Source organism: Oculina patagonica, chromosome 13, assembly GCF_052425735.1.
Source record: "Oculina patagonica isolate OP01 chromosome 13, crgOcupat, whole genome shotgun sequence".
NCBI classification, from domain to species: domain Eukaryota; kingdom Metazoa; phylum Cnidaria; class Anthozoa; order Scleractinia; family Oculinidae; genus Oculina; species Oculina patagonica.
The window spans coordinates 36,069,793-36,093,668 of record NC_135770.1 but is presented as its reverse complement, the minus strand read 5'-3'; the positions used below and the strand labels follow the sequence as shown (position 1 = coordinate 36,093,668).

At 37.7% G+C, this 23,876-nt stretch overlaps 2 protein-coding genes across 4 annotated transcripts in view; both read right to left on the bottom strand.

The window, feature by feature from the left end:
- The window catches only part of LOC144635800 (poly(A) polymerase type 3-like), an 81,293-nt gene that overhangs the window by 19,012 nt on the left and 38,405 nt on the right, over window positions 1-23,876 (bottom strand). The window lies entirely within an intron of this gene.
- Window positions 1-23,876, bottom strand: part of LOC144635805 (poly(A) polymerase type 3-like) — a 45,487-nt gene that overhangs the window by 8,092 nt on the left and 13,519 nt on the right. Inside the window, exons 6-16 of the mRNA XM_078494916.1 lie at window positions 17,294-17,347; window positions 15,953-16,064; window positions 8,756-8,845; window positions 7,509-7,647; window positions 4,182-4,269; window positions 3,360-3,480; window positions 2,507-2,591; window positions 1,787-1,840; window positions 624-737; window positions 370-419; window positions 179-229 (exon numbers count right to left, since the gene is read on the bottom strand). Coding sequence (XP_078351042.1) covers window positions 179-229; window positions 370-419; window positions 624-737; window positions 1,787-1,840; window positions 2,507-2,591; window positions 3,360-3,480; window positions 4,182-4,269; window positions 7,509-7,647; window positions 8,756-8,845; window positions 15,953-16,064; window positions 17,294-17,347 — 958 coding nt within the window. The remainder of the gene's footprint in view (window positions 1-178; window positions 230-369; window positions 420-623; window positions 738-1,786; window positions 1,841-2,506; window positions 2,592-3,359; window positions 3,481-4,181; window positions 4,270-7,508; window positions 7,648-8,755; window positions 8,846-15,952; window positions 16,065-17,293; window positions 17,348-23,876) is intronic.

Sequence of the window (23,876 nt, the reverse complement as noted above, 5' to 3'; positions counted from 1 at the left end):
ACATTGTGATGTAGCACTCCATTCATGTGGAATACAGTGTAGTAATAGTGCTAGCTAGTTATTTCAGTTCACAAAAAAACCAAAGATAAGGCAGTGCAGGGCACTTGAATTGTGGGCAATACTCTTAATTTTATTGCCATCGATTGGAATGAAAGCGCTGAATGAACATGTTACATACCTGTGTTTGTAAACATCTGAATTGCTCCTGTCATATCAATCCTTACATTTTCTGTGAATACAACAAAAAATAGGAGTTTACTGCTGCACTGTTTACATAAAATGCTTGTGTTTTGAACACATACATGAAGTTTGTATTAATATTAATATACAATACAGCATAAACAGATATATTTAGCAAGGCATGTTCACCTTTTTTGTCAAATTGCAGCCCAATAAACCATCTAGTTGTGGGTGACTCCCTGTTGAACATTAATGGGAAAACAACACATTTTTTTAATAAACTTTCCAGTGGCAGATCCAGATGTGCCAAAAAGATGCAGATGAGCCTTTTCTTGCCTAAATAGGGGAGGGGGAGGGTAGGCACCTTAAGTACTTCACCAGTAAGTTGAAGACTTAAGCTTAGCTACCTTTTACACTACAAATCACACTGTAAGGGCACTTACTTGTCTGGTTCCAACGCACCAAAGGATTTTGGTTTGACGTGTGCTAGCAAGACATACTGAGTATTTTCCAGGTTTGATATCAGTATTCTGATCTTTGATTCTACTAAACCAATCCTGAAAGAAAACACAAACGACACAAGTTGAGTGAATCATACGTTTATACTATAACTTTAATGATGGAAATAAACCTTTAAATGTCTACACAAGATTGAAGGAGAGCTGCTGTCAAGCATGATTTCCAGAACCTCAAAATGTAAAAACAGTTCCATTCACTAAGAACAGCTCTTCCCGGGGGGTACTCCCTATAATGGCCTATACGGGGAGGCTCCGCCCGAAAGGGGTACCTTTTTCAGCCTTTAGGTATATAAAAGGGTAGGGATTTCACAAGATTAGGTATATGAAAGGGTATAGAAATCTGATATTTAGATTTTTCGAAGGGCCTTCAATTAAAATATTTCGAATAGATGCAATTTATGGCTGTAATATTTCAATTTATTAAGCGCTACATGAAAATGACAAGAAAACGTCTTGTTCTAAGTCTACGCCATGTCTTTCAGGTATATGAAAGGGGTACCTTTTTAAGCAAAAGGTATACGAAAGGGGTACAATTTCTGTCAAAAATGGTATATAAAAGGGTAAGGGGTTAGAGCTTGGGGCGGAGCCTCCCCGTACAAAACTTTTTTGAGTACCCCCCGGGCAGCTCTTGAAGAATGTCAAGACAAAACACAAGCAAGGGTCGAAAATTAATAGCCTGTTACCTAAGGTTCACACAAGGCCAAAGAAAATGGATTACAATAAGGATAAGCTGGTTACGCCCATGTTGTTGAATTTCCCTCTAATAATTTTTATTACACATTTTCAGTTGAACCCTCTTTATTAAACACCAAAGGGACCACAGAAGATATCTGAGTGCGTAAATAAGGTTGTCTGTACAAGTATTATATTTAGTAGGTGTCCATGAAGTGAAGTTGAACACTTCCTGAACCTACATCTGTTACAGTAATAATTCAAACCAATAATACAAAATTAATGCAAATACAAGTGAACATCTTACAATAGAACTTTATTATTCTGTAATCAAAGGCATTATAGTCACATAATATTACATTATAAATTATCACTAAAATTAACAAAACACAAATAGTGAATCAAACAGAACTCACCACTCCAGGTGATCCTCTTCACAGGTCGACAAGGCACTTAACACAATATAATGTCTGAAATGTGGAGAACAGAATTCACCAGCAATAAATGAAGCTGGCAGGGCTGCACTGTATTGTACATGTTATCCGTGAATCCAAGTTTATCGCAGATCATGAGAGATTTGCTAAACTTTCAAGTCATTTAACTCCAAAACAAATTAAACAATTATTTGATTTCAGGGGAACATCGGGACAAAAATTGCATAACAGTTACCTATTGTTTGGAAAATGCTGCAAGAAAACTTTTTAGAAAATTAAAAACTTCTGGAAAAAGTGTTTCAAGTGAATACAAAAATAATATGTTCAATGGCAATTTTTGAGAAAACATTTTTTTCCTGTCCATGGTTACAATTTTATAACAAGTATAAAATTTTCTTATTTTGTTGTAGAATAAATTATGAAAATTAATCAATAAAGTTGTGTTATGCAAAGTGCCAAAAATATTGATTAAGGTTTTCTTGTTTCATAGGTAAATAACTTCATTTTTTCCTTTCACCTTGAATAGTTGAAATAGGTAAGTAGGTGTTGTTGTCAAGAACAGATCATCAATCAAACACCACACCACCAAAGCAGAGTCTCTTTATTGCATCAACTTTAACACATACATTTAAGTGATACAAGCCAGGGGAAGACAGGCTTAACATTACATTCAGACACACAAAGCAAGGAGAGATCAAGTACTTGTATTTCCTAAAGAAGTTGGATGGTTGAAACAGTACATCCCACGTTGACTTGCCAATCAAAACGTCACTCGTAATTCTTAGGCCTGCAATAACAAGGGGCATACATACATACATACATAGCTTTTTGTTAAGGCAGGTCTTGTAGGGCAACCATAAAGGCTGGTGTGGACCTGCCATTAAATAATACACTAACAAAACATATAACTATTAATGAAAAAGAAATAAAAAAGAGAATTAAAAATATATGAAGTCAGAATCCTTGGAATTAATCAAGCAAGCCTCTTTCTCAAACTGAATTAGGTCTATAGATCTAGAGACACGTTTAAGACTTGCTTTGAAAAGCTGTAAGGAGGCAGCGTTTCTGATGTTTCTCGGGATTGAGTTCCATACAATAGGTCCCCGATATCTCACGCTGTTTCTTCCAAGTAAACTATTGTAACGTATTAGAGAAAAGTCATTAGAGCGCCTTAATTTATAATTATTATCGTCGTAACGTGTTCCAAGCAGGGATGTAAGTTGATCAGGTAGAGAGCTAAAATTACTAAAATTACAGTTATAAACCTCTACTGTTCTAAAATAAGCCATAATGTGTACACTGTAATCTCTGATGCCAAAGACTGCCCTTTCATCATCGTCAAAATAATTTTGTTGGCAATAACCCCTCCCCTCTCTCCAAAAAATCCTTGTAAAAATTAGCCCCTATCCGAAGCCCTCTTCCCCTTCTCTACACACAAGGGTTTGTAGTATGGTTTCATAGTTCCATGTTAGGTTACAGTGCACATGTACATCATTCTTCAGTACCACGAACATTGAAATTTTGCTAGAGTACTGTACGACCTGTGTAAACTTACCATTTTCAAATTCTTCATTCATAATTGTTCTTGTTGACATGGAGACATTGAAAGTAGAATTCTTTTGTGGATAAGCTGGTGTGATGATAGGCATCAAATGATATCGGTCTGCTGGATTTGTCTATAGATACAAAACAAACAAAGGTAATTATTACAATTCATTATTATAATTACATAACCAGTATAACAAAACTAGTTTTCCTTCTTTTATAACTGACCATGTTGAAAGTACAACATGGTATAATCACAATTTTTCAGCTCATAAAAATGTTCCTGGACGAGCACACATACCGGTACATGTACATGAAAATACGTGTAGTGACATCTGTGATTCGCCCAGAGATATAATAAAGATGGTAAATTTCAAGCTCGGTGATAAATAGTGAAGAAATTGTTCAACATGACATGAGCGTGGGACAAAGAAAAAATTGCGTGTCACGTTGAACAATTTCTTCACTATTAATCACCGAGCTTCAAATTTACCACCTTTATTATTTACTACACGTTTGATGATTTCGACATTGCTGATCCTAGCAATATGCAGGACGCATGTCACACATCAACCTAGTAAATGGCCCAGCTCACAATGAGTCTCTCATAGCTCAGTTGGTTAGAGCGCCCAACCAGTATCTGGGAGGCCATGGGTTAGATTCCCGTCGGGGACTCAGATTTTTTCTTTGTCCCACGCTCCTGTCATGTTGAACAATTTCTTCACTATTTAACACTGAGCTTGAAATTTACCATCTTTATTATTTATTAAAATCAAACTGGTTTGAAAATTTTAAACCAAAGATAAACTTAAACCACAACATATATATTCACCCTTGGATCCCACACTCGGAAAGTTAATCCCATCTTGCTGTCACTGGGCACAGTAATGTTCTTCAGCAACACTGGGTTTGGCCACTCCCTACAAATTAAAAAGAAAAAAATAATAAATCAACTGGGTGATTATGCATCAGTCAATTGAAACCCCAGCCTCCCCCCCCCGACCCCTGGGACTTAGCGGGGAATTTAACATTTACCAAGTGTTAAAAAACAGCTGATTACCCTGCCCCCGGGGTAATCGACGACTGTTAAAAGCCCCGCATAGCAGGGCCATCCGAACCAAATGACTGAAGAAACCAACTCAAAAGCGGCCTTCAGGAAAAACCGGGCAAAATCTTGATTTGGTTGCAGAAGTTGTCTATATATAGCTATTAGCTAGAGAACAAACCTGATGTAGACTGTTTCCACCAAAAGCCCTTTCATTTTAAGAAAACTAAGAAAATCGGTTTTCGTGGTCAGAGTCACAAATGTGCAAAATTTCAAACCTGCCAAGCTACAGTATTATGAATACACTTGTCGGTAGACGTATAACATCGGGATAGTGATGGCCCTACAGAACGTATTTTAGCTTTTGTCAACCATCTACTACAGCTGAAAGCCAAAAAACAAGCTTCATGCAACAGACTTTATTTACTTCATTGAAATCGATTGAGAAGATGAAACTGCCTAAAAAAAGCCTTCCTAGCCTCTATGGAAGTCACCAGCCTTTACACTAACACACCACAAAAAGCGGTTATTAAAACCAGCGGCGGATCCAGGATTTTTCAAAGGCGGGGGGGGGGGGGGGGCGTGGCTGTTTACAAATATTTTTTTTACTATCTTGTCTAAGCCCCATTTTTGTATGGGGGGTATCATTCTTTTAGGCAGGATTTTTAAAGTGGGAGTCCAAATTATTCTGGGCCAAAGGCCCATAGTTCATGGGGCCGCAGGTTCCATGCCCCATGGGGGGTCTGGAGGTATGCTCCCCCAGAAAATTTTGAAAAGTTGAAGCCTCTTAGACGTGATTCCGTGATTCTGAGCAGCTTTAAAAGTCTTTCAATTATTAAGCTATTAACAGCTGTTTTTTCCTTGATAATTTGACAAAACTATTCTTTCCTCAACTTACCTTGTTTAACATTGAATTATATTTGAGAATTATAATATACGATCAATCTTACAGAAGCAGGATCACAGCATCTTTAAAAGGGTGTTTCAGGCCGCCAATCACCCCCTGTCGCTTTTTATTCCGCGTGTAAAGGCCTGCTGCTACAATTTACGGACAAGGTCAAGCGTCCGACCAAGCATTAAAAGTGAGCGTTTTCAAAGTACATTCGTTAATCGTTTAATTTTTAGATATAACTTAGCTTTAGAATAACAAGGTCAGAGACTTTTAACTTATTAAGTAGGAAATTTTATATGCTTTTAGAACTTTTATAATCTTGTAAATCTTTTTAATTTTTATTGCCTGTAACATAAGATATGTATTTTTATCTTTTGAATCAATAAAGACCATTATTATTATTATTATTATTAGAAACTCTAGTTCTTACGAACAGTGATTGAAATTTGAAGATGAATTTACGAACTCACATGAAAGAACAGATATGCATTGTTTTGTTCACCCACAAGCGTGGAAAATTTTAGCTCCTGGCAAAGTGGCCTGGGGACAATTTGGTGAGTCAATGCTTTGCTTGTGAAATTGCTTCGTTCAATTTTGATCCATGCAAAGAAAACGGTAAGAAAACTCGATAAAAAGATGCAAATGGAGAAGAAAACCATGCCAGCAAGGCTAAAACAACTCTTGAAGCTAAAAAGAAGTAATTTTTTTTAAAATTATACACACATGTTTTGTTACATTAAGCACAGAAGCTCGTAAATTGCCGCCCAAAACAAGCGGTCGAAAAATCCCCTATTTCTCAAAAGTGGCTGTCCTTAACTTTGGACGGTAGCTAAGGGGGTGGATGTTAACAAATATTTCAACTTTACTGTAGCTAAAAATATTAACACTTTTTTTCACCATACCCAGTGTCATTGTCCTTATTTTTATTTTAATGTGTTTATTTTCATTTTTCTTTTGGATCAAGAGGGGTGGCTAGCCACCCAATCCACCCCCTGGATCCGCCCCTGAAAACTGCAGGCATACGAAGAATTTCATCAAGGAAACCCTCTCATACCTACCAGGTTTTTAAGAGAAATACTCAGTCTAATCCTTCAAGAAAACTCGTTCCAATTCAATGGAAAAGATTATCTTCAAACCCATCGAGCGGCCATGGGCACGAAAATGGCCTTAGCTTCTGCTAACGTCTTTATGACCAAAAAAGAAAATGAAAAACTCAGACAAAGTAGCAATAAACCCATCCTTTGGAAGCGATTTATTGACGACATCTTTTCAATGTGGGACACAAAAAGAGACAAAATAATACTTCTAAAGGCAAACAGCTTTTACCCTTCGATAGAATTCACGGCTGAAATATCAGAAACAGAAACTAACTTGCTTGAAGACGATAGCACACAAAAGCGACAGATTCCACAAGGAGTCTATCCTTGACATGCAAACACATTACAAATCTACAGAGCCGTTTCAATACACGAATTTCTATTCATGTCACCCATCAGGCGTCAAGAAAGGCTTTTATATCAAGGGAGTTCTAAGCGTAATAAGACTTCTTAGAACAAATTCCTCACAATGTACATTTGAGGAAAACATTAGTCCTTCATGTTAAATCCCTGCTGTCGTCCCCCCTTCAGGTGATCGCGTGCTGTTAAATCACCACTCCACGGCCCTGGTCTATTGACAATTTGTTAAGCCCACCGCCCACCGGGGCCAACGCGCTGTTAAAAGTGCATTAAATCCCGGCTTTGGACGCGTTAAATCCCCGCTAAGTCCCAGGGGTCGGGGGGCCGGGGGTTTCAGTTGACTGATTTACATTGAGACACAAAAATTTGATTTCGAAGCTTTTGCCAGACCTTAACACAGCTAACTAAGGTGATCAAACTTATGTGTTGAATTACTTAAGTGACTCTTAATATTTTCCCAAAAAGAAAAAAAATAATTTGCTCATAATGCCTTTGAACAACAAAATTTAAGGTGTGTTGCGGACATTAAAGTAAAAAACAACCAAAGGATTAAGTGCTTTCCCTAAAATTAATTTTCCTTTTGATTAAAAATCTTAATAGATATCTACTCTGTTTGATTATATAAACAAACATTTGTGTTGCAGACATTACATTTTTGGGAACATGTTTCAAATCATATTTGTTTTAATCTGTTGTGGAATGTGGAATCACCCAACTATCAAAACACCGTAAGTTTTAGTTCTCTATATATATTTGATGACCTACCATTTTGAAAACACAAGGAAGAACTTTTGGAGTAGCGTAGCTGCCACAGCATTTGGATACAACTGACATGTGCGAGCCACTAACATGGCCCAGGACACACCGCCAAGGAAACCTAATACACTGGAGTATATCCCGTGATCTGGTGGAAAAGAAAAAAGCAGAAATTTGTCAATTATTATTTATATATTAAATATTAAACAAATTCTAAGGTGAGCAGTTGTAATCCTGAAAAGGCATCACAGCGATCTAAGAGAAAAACAAGAGTATCATGTTACATCCGTTACTTCCTTTCCTTTGATTTGTTCTCCATCGGTTGAACTAACTTTTGTTTTATTTTGTAAAACCTCTGCCTGAGAGGGGCTTCGTGTGGAAGTAAAAAACTCTTTAGTGTTCAAACACGCTTTCGTGACGGTTTCGACATTTCTTGAAAGAAATCTTCACACTACGTGCTTCTCGGCTTCATGCTTGAGTGAGCGTGTGACGTCTTCACCAGACCGTGGCGAGAGCATGACCTGGCACACGACATGCTTTAGCAACAATTTCAGGGAAAAAGCCGCAACTTTTTAGCGACAATTTCGGGTTTAAAAGCCGCAATTTCAAACATTTTGCTTGCCTTATTGAAATCGATTAGCAAAAATTAGCATAAAAACAACGGTTGAAATGATTGAAAACTAGCTTCCTTGGCTAAACATCTGCACTCTAGTGTCAACAGATCGGCCGTGTGTGTGACGTTTCAATAAAGGAAATTCTTTTCCCGTATATAGATTGTCACATGATTTTGTGATTTGCTTCATGTCAAAATCGAAATGTATCACAATCGGTCGTTCAACATCTTACAAGTAAACATAAAACAAAGCTCCAAACTGAAAAGTAAACTCAATGTACTTATTCTCAATCGAAATTATTATAACAATATGAATTGATTGGCCATATTGCATTCTGCACTACCCTTTGAGTCTCTGAGTTAATCCAGGGTTAATTCACCAATTCCGCCTCCTAGAAATCTAAAATCTTCGAACGAAATCGCTCACTACAACTGTGTCAGATTGCTTCCCCTTTATAAACTACAATTTGATTGGTTCTGATAGTATATACCTGAAACCTGATTGGTGTGACAAACAAGCAAACTCCATTCACTCACTGACTGACTACACGGCCCATCACGCCAGCTAAGAGGTTATTTTTGAAAAAAATAACTCAAAAATGATATCACTGTAAACTAATGATCTTCTGTTGTTATAACCTACTTTTTGCCCACAATTTGATTGCTCGTAATGTAAGCCGAAAGTTTTCTATGTTGGGAACCAAGTGAAGAATTTCATCTGTGTCCCGATAACCTGGAAAACACAACCACAGAAATTCAATGTTCAGAGCTGTGCTCTAGCAGAGCCTGGGTGCCACAGGCGACTTACTTTTGCCTTTGGGTGACTTGTATAACTTTGCTATCGTGAAAGCTTTTAAGAGCTGGGCAACCAAGATTTCTTACATAAGGGCCTTTGGGCACCCTGCAATTATTCCAAGAGCACAGCTCTGATGTTGCGTGTAATATGTACATACATGTAAAAATGTTCATTATTTTAGAACTTTTCTACATGCAAGTCTTCTACTACACTGGGTGACAGATCTTTTTATATGGCTGCTCCAAAATCATGGAATGATCTTCTTACTTTTATTACAAATATTTTATCTGTAAATAGTTTTAAAAAGTATCTCAAGACTCATTTGTTTTAGAAGGCGTTTTTAGCTAATTTTTATCTTTTATTACCCAGTAACTAGAATTTGCACCAATGATGTATTTTAGTATTTTAATTAATTTTAAGGGCTTTTTAGTAGTTTTAATTTTTACAAATATTGTAATGCGCAGGTGAAAATCATTTATTGATACTTGCGCAATATAAGTTCATTAATTATTATTATTACATGCTCCTTACAAACAAATACAAAAGTAAATTTGGTCAATTTTTGAATTTTTGCAAACAAGTTAAGAACGACTTTCAGCAGATTTCAATCAAAAAATTGATTTAGCGGCAGAAATGAAAAAAATCGATTTCCCTCATTTTTTGCCCACAAATAGCCTTAAGCTAGCCTTGAAGTTTGATGTAGTTTTTTTCGTCTCGAAGCGCTTAAAATCTGTGAAAAACAAGAAAAAGGAATTTCGCCCAAAAGATCGCCAAAAATGGCCGAATACAAAGCTAAAAGTTGGCAACCTAAGTTTTAACTTAGTTCGCGTGCAAAGAAGAACCTGAATTTTTGGATAAGTTTTCTCGAAAGGCAAGGTTTTCAGCTTCTAAAAATAGGTAATAACTTGACTTGAGCGTCATTCGAGAATTAATTACAAATTTTGTAAAAATACCTTTATTTACTTATGGGAAAATCCCAAATTTATTGATAAAGTTCAGAATTTTTTTTCGCCACGTGCCATAACGCAAAATTTCTTCAAACTTCGGCTGTGGAATCCTTTTATGCTGTTATAAATTATGTATGAAAATCAGCTTGGGTTCTCTTTCGAGAGATTTTCGAGGCGCCGCTGAATTAACCGAATTTTAACGAAATTATCAGCAAATGTAAACAATAGTTGCTGGTTGTTCATTTCAGCGGGCTTGTTGAAACATCCAATATATCTTTTGAAATTCCTTTATAAACATATCGCCGTTGTTAAAATATAAATTAGTTCTTGAAATTAAAATATCATGGCAAAAAAAATCATTCTTGGATAAAACACTGTCATTAATAGAAGAAATATTTATTTTACCCGTACGTCGGTAATTAATTTGGTGGTCGGCATTTCGTGATTTCTGTAGATTCCTTGTCGCCGTAATGTAAACAGTATGTGTAAAACCGCTTCGTGAACGAACACTGTTAAAAAGGATGGCAAGATTATTTAATGTATTTGGCAGATAAAATGCTTATAAAATGCTTACCTTTAAAACACGGTACGTAAAACACATCACTCAGGATACATTGGCGTACTTTTTACATTTGGTCGTTGATAATGATCTTGATTGACGTTTACAAATTAGAAAACCTTGATACTACCGCGGGAAACGCTTAGAACGCGAGTTTGAAGGAAACAGGTTTTTATCATTATTTCTGTATGGAAGCGAAGTGTTCCTTTAGCGCTATTGCCGGAGATTCCTGTATCTACGAGCGGAGAGATAAGGCGAAGAAGACAGAAGTTATTCCGTTGTTATACTGTACTCGAGAAATAGCGGGACATAAGTCTACATGGGGGATCTCAGATGTCGAAACAGAGGTTGATTTGATTCTAGCCTGAGCAGCAGTTTTTACCTTTCCTGAAAACATTGGTCAGTTCACTATTTGTCCCTACCACCGATCTTCCTTGGGAACTGGATGGCGCCGTGGATCTCAGCGATGTCAGGTTCCTGAGAAATTATCGGGCCATAGCGAAGATAGAAGATGGCCCGGCTAAAGCAGAGAGAGGCCTTGGAAAACGGGGAGCAAAGTTGATACATCAGAGGACAGGTGTATTTGTTGCCGTCGGATCAGGTTTGTACAGATTACAATGAACATATATAGCTAATAAACAAGTAGTAATTTCCTTTACAAACTAAAGATCATTTTCGTAAACAAAAGACTCATACTCTTAGGGATATGCCAGCCTGGTCACGTGACTTTGTTGTCAAAAGTAGTTCTTCAAATCACACGGGAAAAACAAACACTGGTGACAATTTCCCATTCAAAGTTAATATTGATTTGAATTTTTATTTGTTTTAGGTGTTTGTCATAACTGTCGTATTTTACTTTCAAAACTGGATTGTGAAGCAGAATCTACAACAGAAAGCGGAAAGACACCAGCTGAAGAGCTAACTGACGAAACAGAAGTGCTCGTCCCCATGGAGAATTTAACCCTAGTGAGTCTCTAATAATGAGCCCATTTTTACCTTTTTTGTACTGAGCGTGGTAAACAGTGTAAAACAATTATAGACAAGATACTACTATAGTGTAAAATCCAAAACCCCCTCCCCTTGCCCAGGAAAGCCCCTCCCTCCAAGAAATAAGTCCCCTAAAAACCTTTCAGGTCAATAGAGAAGCTGGTTTGGGAGAGATGGATATGGGGATGTCGTGGGCAAAAGAACAGAAAGAACATCTAAAGAAATGCAAGCGTTACCTAAAGACTGATTACAAGGTAAGTGTACCCATTTTCCTTGATCTGTCTGTTTTCTACAAACTGAAGTAGAAGCTTACGTTACTTTTCAACTCCATATTTTCCCCTGGATGTTGAAACGTGTAGTTTATAATAGATCTTAGCTTAAAATCTGGGAAGCAAACAATCGGTGTAATTTATGGCAGCTGTGGAAACAAAACATCGAACAAGAAAGTGAAATATCAAATTAGTTGTTCTTGTCATGTACACGCTCTAACCTACTTTTGTTTCAAGAAAATATTTCACAAAGTTCACTTGTGACGTTAGTTTTGTATGCTTCAATTCGCAGGTTCATGTCTCGGCGAGCTTGGATGTCGCTGTCCACTGCAGAGTCTACGCACTCAAAGACCCTAAAGACCGTGATTACCAGTCCCAGTGTTCACATGAGCACAACACCAGCTGTGACAATTGCGATGATCTTACTAAAACTATGGACGAAATCGAGGCTGCAATAGAGAAGCTGGCTTCTAGTGATGTAAAAGAAGAGCTTTGTTTCGTGATGAGAAAAGCTCGGAAAGACATTGTGAACTGGAAAGCGCATCTGCTGCGGTCAGGAAATCAAGAAGAAGCAAGGCTAAGCCAACTGGATGCACTCGACAGCAGGTCGATTGTTTTAGTCCAAGATTGGGCTATGAAATTTCTACCCCGCAAATTTAGAGAAAGCCAGACTGATTGGTACGCAAAAACGTGGTATTTCCTGGCACATAACTGTAGCCATCAGGAGAGGCGACGACCAGAGCCTCCAGATGATGACGTTCGTAAATGCATTCACGAGTTGCAACCAGGATGGCTGTACAACACTCTCCGTCATGTCAGATGTGCTAAGACGGGTCAAAGAAGCTCAGCCTCAAGTTAAGAAGACCTATTACTGACAAGACAACGCAGGCTGCTACCACTGTGGCACAACCATAGTGGGAGCAAAACTATAATCAGCCAACAACATGACGTTTCTATCAAGAGGCTGGATTTTTGCGATTCGCAAGCAGGCAAAGGAGCGTGTGATAAGAAAGCAGCGGCATTAACTCCCATATGAAGATTTATCTCAATTCAGGGAACAACATTGAAAGCGCAGAGGAAATGAAAGATGCCATTCTCTCAGCGGGTGGATTACCATCGGTTAACGTTACCGTTTCAGGAGCCCCTGAGCCCGAGACGTTCTCAGCTATCATGTTGGAAGGTGTCAGCGCTATTTCAAACATAGAGTACACTGACGAAGGGCTGATTGTATGGAGGGCCTATAAAATTGTTCCTGGGAAATTGATTCAGTGGGAGAAACTCGACGTCCATCCAAATACGGAAGTTCCAAGGCTATCAGCAGTTGACAGCGTCACTAACGGACAAAAAGCGAACTTTACAACAATTCAATCTAAGAAACCAAAGATCCCTTCGAAACAGGCTGACACGCCGGCCCCAAGCGATTCACCAAGCTCTGACAATTCTCTTTTGATGAATCAAATGTAAGCCTCTTTTCCTGTCCTGAAGAAGGATGTATTAAACGTTATCAGCGTTTCTCCTCACTTCAGCGGCACCTTGATTGCGGCAAACATCACCGCGCTATTGAAAACGAGAGTCTTCTTGACAGAGCCATTGCTGGTTATTCAGAGAGACTTGAAGTGCAATCTGGTATCGTCCCAAACATTCCAAAAGAAGTACCTAAACCACGACCGACAGGAAGCGTGTCTTCCTATGGGCTGGGCATTGCGGTCCTCACAAGTTAAAAGAACTAGATTCACTACTAGTCAGAAAGATTACTTGACAAAGAAATTCGATCTTGGAAAGACATCAGGGCGAAAATTAGATCCAGACTCTGTTGCAAGAGCCATGATGACAGCCAGGGACGGCGAAGGGAATTGTCTCTTTACAAGCGCCGAGTTTCTTACTTCCAAGCAGATAGCAAGCTTTTTTAGTCGCCTGGCTGCTAAGCGACGCCGGCGAGATGTAGCAGATGTAAGTGATGAGGAAGTAGACAACGCAGAGAGGGAGAGTGCCCTTCAAGAGTTGACCAATACAGTCATGTAGGAAGTGTCGCTGGAGCATCCAATAGTTTATGACTGCTATAACCTATGCGAACTCGTCCGTTCCTCTAAGCTGTCTTCTTTTGCTATTCAAATGCTAAAAGAAATCTGCAATCACTTTGAAATCGACACCAGTCATATTAAGGTGAAACGAAAGAAGCAATACGTGGATCTCTTGGTTTTTTTTTCGAAGAATTGCAATCGTTCCTGCCAGAAGTAACTGTGACTAACATTGTTCAAGGCCAGGAAGAATATATACTCGCTTTCTTTATATAAGAACCTTTAATTTTTTTTAAGAACGTCGATGCTGGAGATAGAACGAATTTTATTTCAAATCAGGTACGAAATAGTTATATTTTTCAGGAGCCATCGATTATGGCTCATGATCTTCAAATTCTGACCTGAAACCACCAACAATTTGAATTACTAATTGGCGACGTAAACATGTACATTTCAGTAAGGGATGAATTTACTGCAATACCACTTTCATAGGTGACGGAGCAGGGGACTGTATTCCCCCTCTCCCCAACAAAAATTTGGGGCAAGCTCTCCCTACCCCCGCCCCCCTCCCATCTTTCAACAAAACTTCTCTTTAGGGGGAGGGAGGGGGTAAGTATGGGCGTGGCTTGTTTTAAACCGCACTCTGTTGCATCTGACTTTGGTTTTAAAAATTTTAAAAAAGGGCATATCTTTCGGCCGAAAATTAGACGTTCTGATGTAAAAAAGAGAGTGTTTCTTGGGATTAGCGTGACTTAACCGTGCAGCTTTATCGACTTCATGTCCACAGTGTATCCTCTGCTTTATTCCATAGCTAACTATGTTTATACTCTAACTTTAATTCTTTCTGCCGGTTAACTCTTTCCATTGACCATCAAAAACTCGCGGTCTACTGAACAAAAAACCACGCAAAGATGTAGTTTAGTTTAATTTTGCTTCGTTCCTAAATAGGTGTCGCACAGTTCAGTTTGTAATTTGATCATTTCTTACAATGTTCTTTAATTTTCGCTACGTAACACAAAAATTTTATACCATTTATTACTTGCCGTGTTTACGGAGACCTTAGTTTTTACTTAACCTTTGATTTGGAAAATCTTTCTTTCGGTGTTGAGTTATTTTGAATGTATTAATTGCAGTGGGCCCACAATACAAATTAGTTTCTACTCTCGTCTTGCGACATGAAATCGACAACTCGTCAAGATATGTCTCACACTCAAGAAATTCACTCAGCTTGTTCCAGTTAAATATTAAAGGTTACTTTGGCGCTAAAATCGAGTTTATTCCACCTGTATTTAGGAAACAAGATATTGGCTTATGAGTACTAAGAACTTGTAACACAGCTGTCGGCTTAAATCGCCTTTTTTGACAAGACCGCTTGGTGTCAAAACACGGCAACAGTCCGCTGTTTACATTTGCTGATGTTATTTCGTTAAAATTCGTTTTTTTCAGAGGGGCCTTAAAAATCTCCCAAAAGATAACCCAAGCTGATTTTCATACATAAGTTACAATGGCATAAAAGGCTTCCACAGCCAAAGTTTGAAGAAATTTTGCGTTATGGCACATGGCGAAAAAAAATTCTGAATTTTATCCCTAAATAACGGATTTTCCCATCAGTAGATATAGGTATTTTTACAAAATTTGTAATAAATTGTCGAATGACGTTCAAGTCAAGTTATTACCTAATTTTAGAAGCTGAATACCTTGCCTTTCAAGAAAATGTATCCAAAAATTCAGGTTCTTCTTTGCACGCGAACTAAGTTAAAACTCAGGTTGCCAACTTTTAGCTTTGTATTCGGCCATTTTTGGAGATCTTGTGCGCGAAATTCCTTTTTCTTTTTTTTCACCGATTTAAAGCGCTTCGAGACGAAAAAAACTACATCAAGTTTCAAGGCTAGCTTAAGGCTATTTGTGGGCAAAAAATGAGGGAAATCGATTTTCCAATTTCTGCCGGTGGATATTTGAAATTTGCTGAAAGTCTTTCTTAAGTCTGTATATGTACAAATCAATCCAAGGTAATGCACAGATGTCGATATAGCTACATGTTTACTGTACATATACACGTACAGTACAGGTCATAGGCGTGAACAAAAATTGATGCACAAATTGTGTACATCGTCATCATGGAATTTTTGTGTCAGATCTCAGACATATCTTATCAAGCAGGGAAAGAATAATATTATTTATGTATACAAACAACTGTCTGTTAATTAAGGCTGGAAATCAAATCTTGCAGCACAACCAGGCAATACTCATTAACAACACCATACCACTTAAACTTCTCACACACTTTGGATCCAAGTTTCTAAGTAAGCTTTCGTCTAGAAGATTCAAATCATCTGGCACCTCGGGCAGAGCCACTCGTGCAAACAGCAAGTCCATCTGAATGAGAGATAACAAAATGCCATTCAGTGTACAAGGTGACAATAGTAGCTGATTGACTTACAACAACAATTTATTGTAAAATTCATTAACTATTCATGGGGGTGCAAACCAATCCCAGCACAGTATTCAGATCACATGTACACAACTCTAAACCCCAATACAAATCAAACAATAGAATTAACTTTTGATACAAACTCCTGCTCAGCTAATTAGTATTCATTAACTTTTGATACAGATCTCTCTCAATTTATTGTTTTCATTTCACAAGCTGAATAAAATATTCGCGTCCAATCTGTATGGCCGTTTACAATGGCTCACCTATCAGCTCACCATAGTGTAAATGCCCAGATCTCCCGCTTATATTTTATCTACTACTTACTGGTACATGTACATGTACTGTTATTCTGACTGACCGACTGATGATTGATTCATTGATTGATTTAGGAGGCAGCGTGGCCTAGTGGTAGGGTGCTAGACTAGTAATCTGAAGGTCCCGGGTTCAAATCCAGCCCCCTGCCACTAGATGGATTTGTGTTTGGTGGTCCCAAATTCAAATTCTCCACGCTCTGTAAATAGCCAGCTGATTAGCCTCCTGCAGCCAGCTGGAATTTTTAACTAGTTTATATTTAATTTATAATATTTGTTTATTTATTTACAGTGTCCCCAATTAGCACAGCCGTACTAAATACATTGACACTTAAATAAAGTTATTTATTTATTTGTTAATTTTATTTTTGATAGCTTGATTAAAGACAAAAAGTGTTGAGAAAAAAGATAATCATCACCTTAGGGATATTGTCTTGATGTTCTACCAAGTTCTCTGGACTCAGGCAAAGGAAAGATAAGGCAATCAGTCGGGAAAATTACTAGAGCAGTTTTCACTTGAGTGGCGAAAGTAATTCCCGTTTGCATTCATTTGGTTTTGCATTACTACACATAGTGATTGGTTTAAAACTCTCGCGCCACTCTCTCAGCCAATCAGAAGTATAACCAAAACCAATCACGACGCGTTCGAGCACGTTTTCCTGCGCTTTGTGCCGGCAACATGTACCCGCGGTATTTGCTTCAAGTTTTGATTGGTTTACTGGTCAGGATTGTCTGTGTTCTTTGTGATTGGCCAGAGTAATTAATTACTTTGGTTTTGGTTTTACGACACTCAATAGAAAACTGCTCTATTCTAAGCTTGTAATTAAAAGGTTTAAGAACAGGTACATCACAGAACCTACCTCTATACTGCAGAATACCATCTTGATGACAGGAACAAACGCATTTTCAACTGCCTAGATGTCAACAAACAAAGGAAACGTAGATTAAGATGTTGCATCTGGAGCGTCTACAGGGATATCGATGTCACTAAGGGCCGCTGGCTGCCAGCTTATTTCACCGGCTGAAAGAGAACTTAAATCTGGCTGAAATTTTACATGAAAACAGAGACATAGGTAGAGCTGCCAAGGCCAGAAAAGCCAGCTGGGCTTGTTGGTGAGCCGGATAAGTGTTTTCCATAGGTACATCCCTGCGTCTACTTGTTATCTGTAATGCCCAGTTACTTTATAAATTTTCGTAGTAACTAGTGTTAATTGTGTGTTGTGTGTGCGTGTTGTCTTTTGCTTGCACTTTTGCTTGTGCTTATTTCACAAATGTGAACCAGGCGTTAGCATCTGTGCTGATAAGTCTATAACTACCTAAATGTTTGTTGGTAAACATAGTTAACACTTCCACTTGAAAACTAAAAGTGAACTCTGTTGTTATCAATTCTCACTACTAGGAGTATAAGTGTAAAAATCATGTGAAAGGCATGTGAAAGACATGTGAAAAGAAGCAACCATGTGAAATTAATGTTGTAAAGACAACAAGGTAAAATTCACATGCATGTGAAACTTTTGTCAAGCATGTGAAAGTTTCAACAGGCATGTGAAATCCATGCTTCACAATTTTTTTTTTCACCAGCCATGTGAATTACTGTGTGAAATAAAAGAAGTAAATAAGGCCTTAAAAAACCACGTGAAAGCGTGACTGTGTGAAATACAATGATAAATTAAAACCAGAATATATCTACAATGTGAAAGTGTGTGTGACTTTAGTGTAGTGCCATGCAGTTCTAACTAATTAACATTTCAAAAACAAATTCTGCAGGATTACAGTCTGGCTTCTAATACCGATTCCCATAAATGCAAAATAAATTTTGCACTTTCTATAAATTTCAAGGATTTCAGTTCTTGTGATTTCTTTATTTTAGGATTGCATTCTGTGAACTTCTGTCTCAATACTCAACTTGCAATAATTGTATATTCAAACGAACACCAATTTTAAGCCGTGAATTTCTGCCAATTTCTGGTAATTCCAACCTCAAACACTAAAAATAAAAAATCAGCATTATATTGTATACCACAACAAAAACATGTGATTATCTAACCGAGATTTCGATAACAGAGAATTAAACCACAAAGTCCATTTTGCGTGCGTTTTCACCAATATCGCTTACATCGTGAATGAAGTAAGACTTTCCACCCTTCGTATCCTCGAAAACCTTGGCAGATAAACCGACCACCTGATATGTTCCATTTTTACCATTTATTTCTTTATAAACCTTGAAAATTTCACCAGAATGAGATCGCAAAGAACAGAAACCTTCGCTTGATTCGGCTCTTACTTCGTGTAGAAGACACAGTTCACCTATAACAATAGAGAACAAAAGGACAAAAGAACGAGGAATATAATAAAAACAAAAGGTTTGCGATGCAGTATTCTATTGTGACGTGTTCTGTGCTTTATGGTGGCCCAGCATTATCATAATAAAATATGTTAGGTCTTGCAAAGAAAAGCCTAAGAAATGTGAAGAAACGAAAAATAAAAATGAAAATAAAAATAAAAAAAATGAAAAAAGTATAAATAATATAAGTATAATTAATATGATTAAAAAAAATAAAAATAAATAATTTAAGCACAAAAAATATTTTAAAAAAATTGATTACAAAAAATAAAAAAAATAATTTAAGCACAAAAAATATTTAAAAAAAAATTTACAATCGAAAAAAAAGAAAAAGAGAAAAAAAACATTTAAAATCATTGTTAAAAACAACATCGAAAATCAACATTAAAAATCGACATTGGAAATCAACATTAAAAATAGACATTGAAAATACAACATTGAAAATCAACATTGGAAATCAACATAGGAATTGAAAAAACATTATTTCCACGTGGCCCATCGTTATCATTGACCAGAATGCTTTGCATGCATATAAAACATATATCATCCATAAGAGAGCCCCAGAAGTCATTAGAAGCTCCTGATACACCAGGGTTTTCTGGACGGTACTTAATATGTGCAGTAGGTGATAACTAAAGTGTACATATTGTGAGCACCAGAGAGGAAAACGCAAAGGAAACAATTCATTGTTCATAAGCCAAAGCAGTGGCCCATCGTTCTCGTAGCCCGTGATGACTTTAATCAGCGGACTTCAACCAACCCGCTTCAGCGGAGCTTGAGATCTTTGAGACCTGCCATATCGAAGAGAAATCGCCTGAGAAATCCAAAGACTACGTGCGGCATCCAAAATGAGTAGAATTCGACACCAGCACATTGCACGAGCTTACCGGATAGCCAAAGTGTTCCGCGCAAGCAATCTTCAGGTTTTCAAGGGTTAAATCATCCCTGGAAAACTCGACGAATTCTCTCAGTTGTACCGGGCGAAACGTTTGCTTGTTTTCAGGTTCTGCTCTCAGCCTTTGCACAATGATATCGCTTGGTGCCGTAACCCTTTAGGGTTGTTAGTATTAAAATAGTAATCGGAGTAACCGCGGAACGCGGAACGGCGGAACGAGAATCGGCGTAACAAATTTTTTTCTTTTAAATAACTTAATTAATTTATTGCTATGAAGAAAATTAAATTAATAAATTCTCACTTTGCAGACCTGCAGACAGCAGTACCTGGAACCATTTTTTTTCTTTTTTCACACACAATAGGCCGCAATATCGGTAAATGGCTTATTTCATCTCTAGACTTAATTACGTAAAACTAGGCAAAGAAACAAAGAAGCAAACCAACAGTAAATAGTATCCCACAAAATAAAGGGCACCCACATCTTCTTACTCCTTTGAGGTCGATCTAGAGCCAGGATTTTGAGTTTATTTCGAGTGAGAATTTCAAGGAGAAGCCGGCGACTGCCCTTCGGACTTCCTAGCCCCAATCAATATAATGAAACGTACAAAACCGAAGCATGTCAACGAAGCTGTTGAAAAAAAAAAATAGAAGGGCCTGAAAAGTAACTGGTTTCGTAAGAAAAAGAAAGAAAGAAAATGACAAGCCCACAACATGGGGTATTTTCAGTTGGGCACCCATCCAAGTACTAACCCTGCCCAACAGGGCTTAACTTCAGCGATCAGACGAAAACCAATGCTTTTCTTGTGGTATCAGTGTCAAACGAGACAAAGAGTTATAAGAGTCATGCAAATAGAGAAAAATAAATACCTGGTTTAAATGGTTCTTTTGGAAAATTCGGTACTTTCCTGCTAAAACTGGTCTTAACTTTTATAAGCTGATTTACTTCTTACTGATACCACATGGAAGGTAACGGTTCTTGTCCGATCGCCGAAGTTAAGCCCCGTTGCACGGGGTTAGTACTTGGATGGGTGACCAACTGAAAATACCCCTAGTTGTGGGCTTTTCGTTTTCTTTCTTTCTTTTTCTTACGAAACCAGTATTTTTTCAGGCCTTTCTATTTTTTTTTTTCAACAGCTTCGTTGACATGCTTCGGTTTTGTACGTAGGTTTCGTTTTTGTACGGTTTTGCGCGGAACACTTTGGCTATCCGGTAAGCTCGTGCGATGTGCTGGTGTCAAATTCTACTCATTTTGGACGCCGCACGTAGTCTTTGGATTTCTCAGACGATTTCTTTTCGATATGGCAGGTCTCAAAGATCTCAAGCTTCGCTGAAGCGGGTTGGTTGAAGTCCGCTGATTAAAGTCATCACGGGCTACGAGAACGATGGGCCACTGCTTTGGCTTATGAACAATGAATTGTTTCCTTTGCGTTTTCCTCTCTGGTGCTCACAATATGTACACTTTAGTTATCACCTACTGCACATATTAAGTACCGTCCAGAAAACCCTGGTGTATCAGGAGCTTCTAATGACTTCTGGGGCTCTCTTATGGATGATATATGTTTTATATGCGTGCAAAGCATTCTGGTCTATGATAACGATGGGCCACGTGGAAATAACGTTTTTTCAATTCCTATGTTGATTTCCAATGTTGATTTTCAATGTTGTATTTTCAATGTCTATTTTTAATGTTGATTTCCAATGTCGATTTTTAATGTTGATTTTCAATGTTGTTTTTAACAATGATTTTAAATGTTTTCTTTTTTTTCGATTGTAAATTTTTTTAAATTATTTTTTGTGCTTAAATTATTTTTTTTAATTTTTTGTAATCAATTTTTTAAAAATATTTTTTGTGCTTGAATTATTTATTTTTATTTTTTTTTAATCATATTAATTATACTTATATTATTTATACTTTTTTTCATTTTTTTTTCTATTTTGATTGCTTTTATTTTTCGTTTCTTCACATTTCTTACGCTTTTCTTTGCAAGACCTAACATATTTTACTATGATAATGCTGGGCCACCATAGTGCTTCTACACGAAGAAGGAGCCCTTGATGGCTCTTACTTCGTGTAGAAGACACAGTTCACCTATAACAATAGAGAACAAAAGGACAAATTGATTCTTATCGATCGGCTACCGCCATTATTATTGAGACCGCAGTTAAACGCTCCAGCGGAATTTCGTTGAGAAACCAATCACGTTACGCAAATCGTCCCATGTGACTATGTTCTATCGTTATTCCCTCTTGGCGCCCTTTTGAATTCTGCCGTTGATCGCTTGCATAGAGATTGCTTTGTATTTTAAACTGTTACAGTCAGTACGTATGTGTTTCGCTTTCAGTAATTATAGAGAACAGATTGTGCTTTGTTAAAGGTGAATAGTGTACTAAAGCTTGTGCTTCTTGGAGTTGATCAAAGGCCTTGTTTCTGATCGTGCGGTGTCAAAGTACAGCTTCATGGCAGTCGTTTGATCAGTGCACAGGCAGACCACCCTATGTGTTCGTGGTTAATAATTGTTGACATAAGGTTATGTTGAAATCAATGGCGCATATAGAAGATATATAGAGAAACATTACGTCGGCTTCGATTTACTACAAAATATAAAATTTACTCTAAATGATTCAATAAAAGTTAAGATGAAATGCTGAATGTGTCTTGTGTCGTGTTTTTTTGCCGCCCCGAGCCCTTTAAGACGTTTATTTTGCGAGATCATTTAGCGACCGGTAGAAGAGAGAGAGAAGAGAGAACAAGGCAGGCAGCTTTAACGCCGGCGGTCGGGACCTTGTCTAATTCAAGCTGGAACTGACGCTAAACCATCAAAATTCTCGCCTCGAAAGCACCGGCATCCGATCGACTAGATATTTCTCTGTCCTTGTGCCGAATTAGAGCTTCACACTCCCCATATTTTTCGAAACAAAGGATCCCGAAGTCTCAAAAGTAGCTTTCTCCATATGATCAGTGCAAAATTCTGGATCAAAGGAATTTGAAACATGCAAATAACAAAAGAAAATTAGGGCGTGCGTTTGATGTTTGACAGATGTGTCAAATTTTCTTTTGTTATTCGCATGTTTCAAATTCCTTTGATCCAGAATTTTGCACTGATCATATGGAGAAAGCTACTTTTGAGACTTCGGGATCCTTTGTTTCGAAAAATATTGGAAGTGTGAAGCTCTAATTCGGCACAAGGACAGAGAAATATCTAGTCGATCGGATGCCGGTGCTTTCGAGGCGAGAATTTTGATGGTTTAGCGTCAGTTCCAGCTTGAATTAGACAAGCTCGCGACCGCCGGCGTTAAAGCTGCCTGCCTTGTTCTCTCTTCTCTCTCTCTTCTACCGGTCGCTAAATGATCTCGCAAAATAAACGTCTTAAAGGGCTCGGGGCGGCAAAAAAACACGACACAAGACACATTCAGCATTTCATCTTAACTTTTATTGAATCATTTAGAGTAAATTTTATATTTTGTAGTAAATCGAAGCCGACGTAATGTTTCTCTATATATCTTCTATATGCGCCATTGATTTCAACATAACCTTATGTCAACAATTATTAACCACGAACACATAGGGTGGTCTGCCTGTGATCAGTGCTTTGGTGAGTACAACTAAACTTGTATTTCTGTAAAACCAGTTGGACTTTCATGGAACTGGAGGCTTGTCACTTAAAGAAGCAAAACAGTTTACACGAACTGCATAACAGCCGTGGATATGTTCGGCGGAATTCTTTCAGCCAACGGATCGGAGTGTGTGTGACGTCCGTTACAAATCTTTTGCTTATAATTTTGTTCACAGAGTTAAATAAAATTCTCCAAACAGCTCTTAAGCTTCATCAGGGTGTAAATTATTAGACTGTTGTGGATTTTACACTGTATTAATTCTCCAGAGCAGACTTATTTCCCAGGGTAGTATTGTCCGATGTATATATATTCATGTTGCTAAACTGTTCATGTCTAATAAAGTTCATGTGCACTATAGCTAGTAAAAAGAATAACAAATCAACACAGTTACCGAAATACCAAGAGGCTAATCGGTAAATCCATTTAATTTATGTTTTACAGGCTGAAGAAGAACAAGGAAACCTTCTAAACTGGACAAACTAGAAAGGACATAACTTTATCATGCATCACATCTGAGGACAGCCAGCAGCTAAGTCTGTTTTTTCCTTGCCTGAGTCAGAAACCATTAGCTACAAGTTTTGAAGAGATA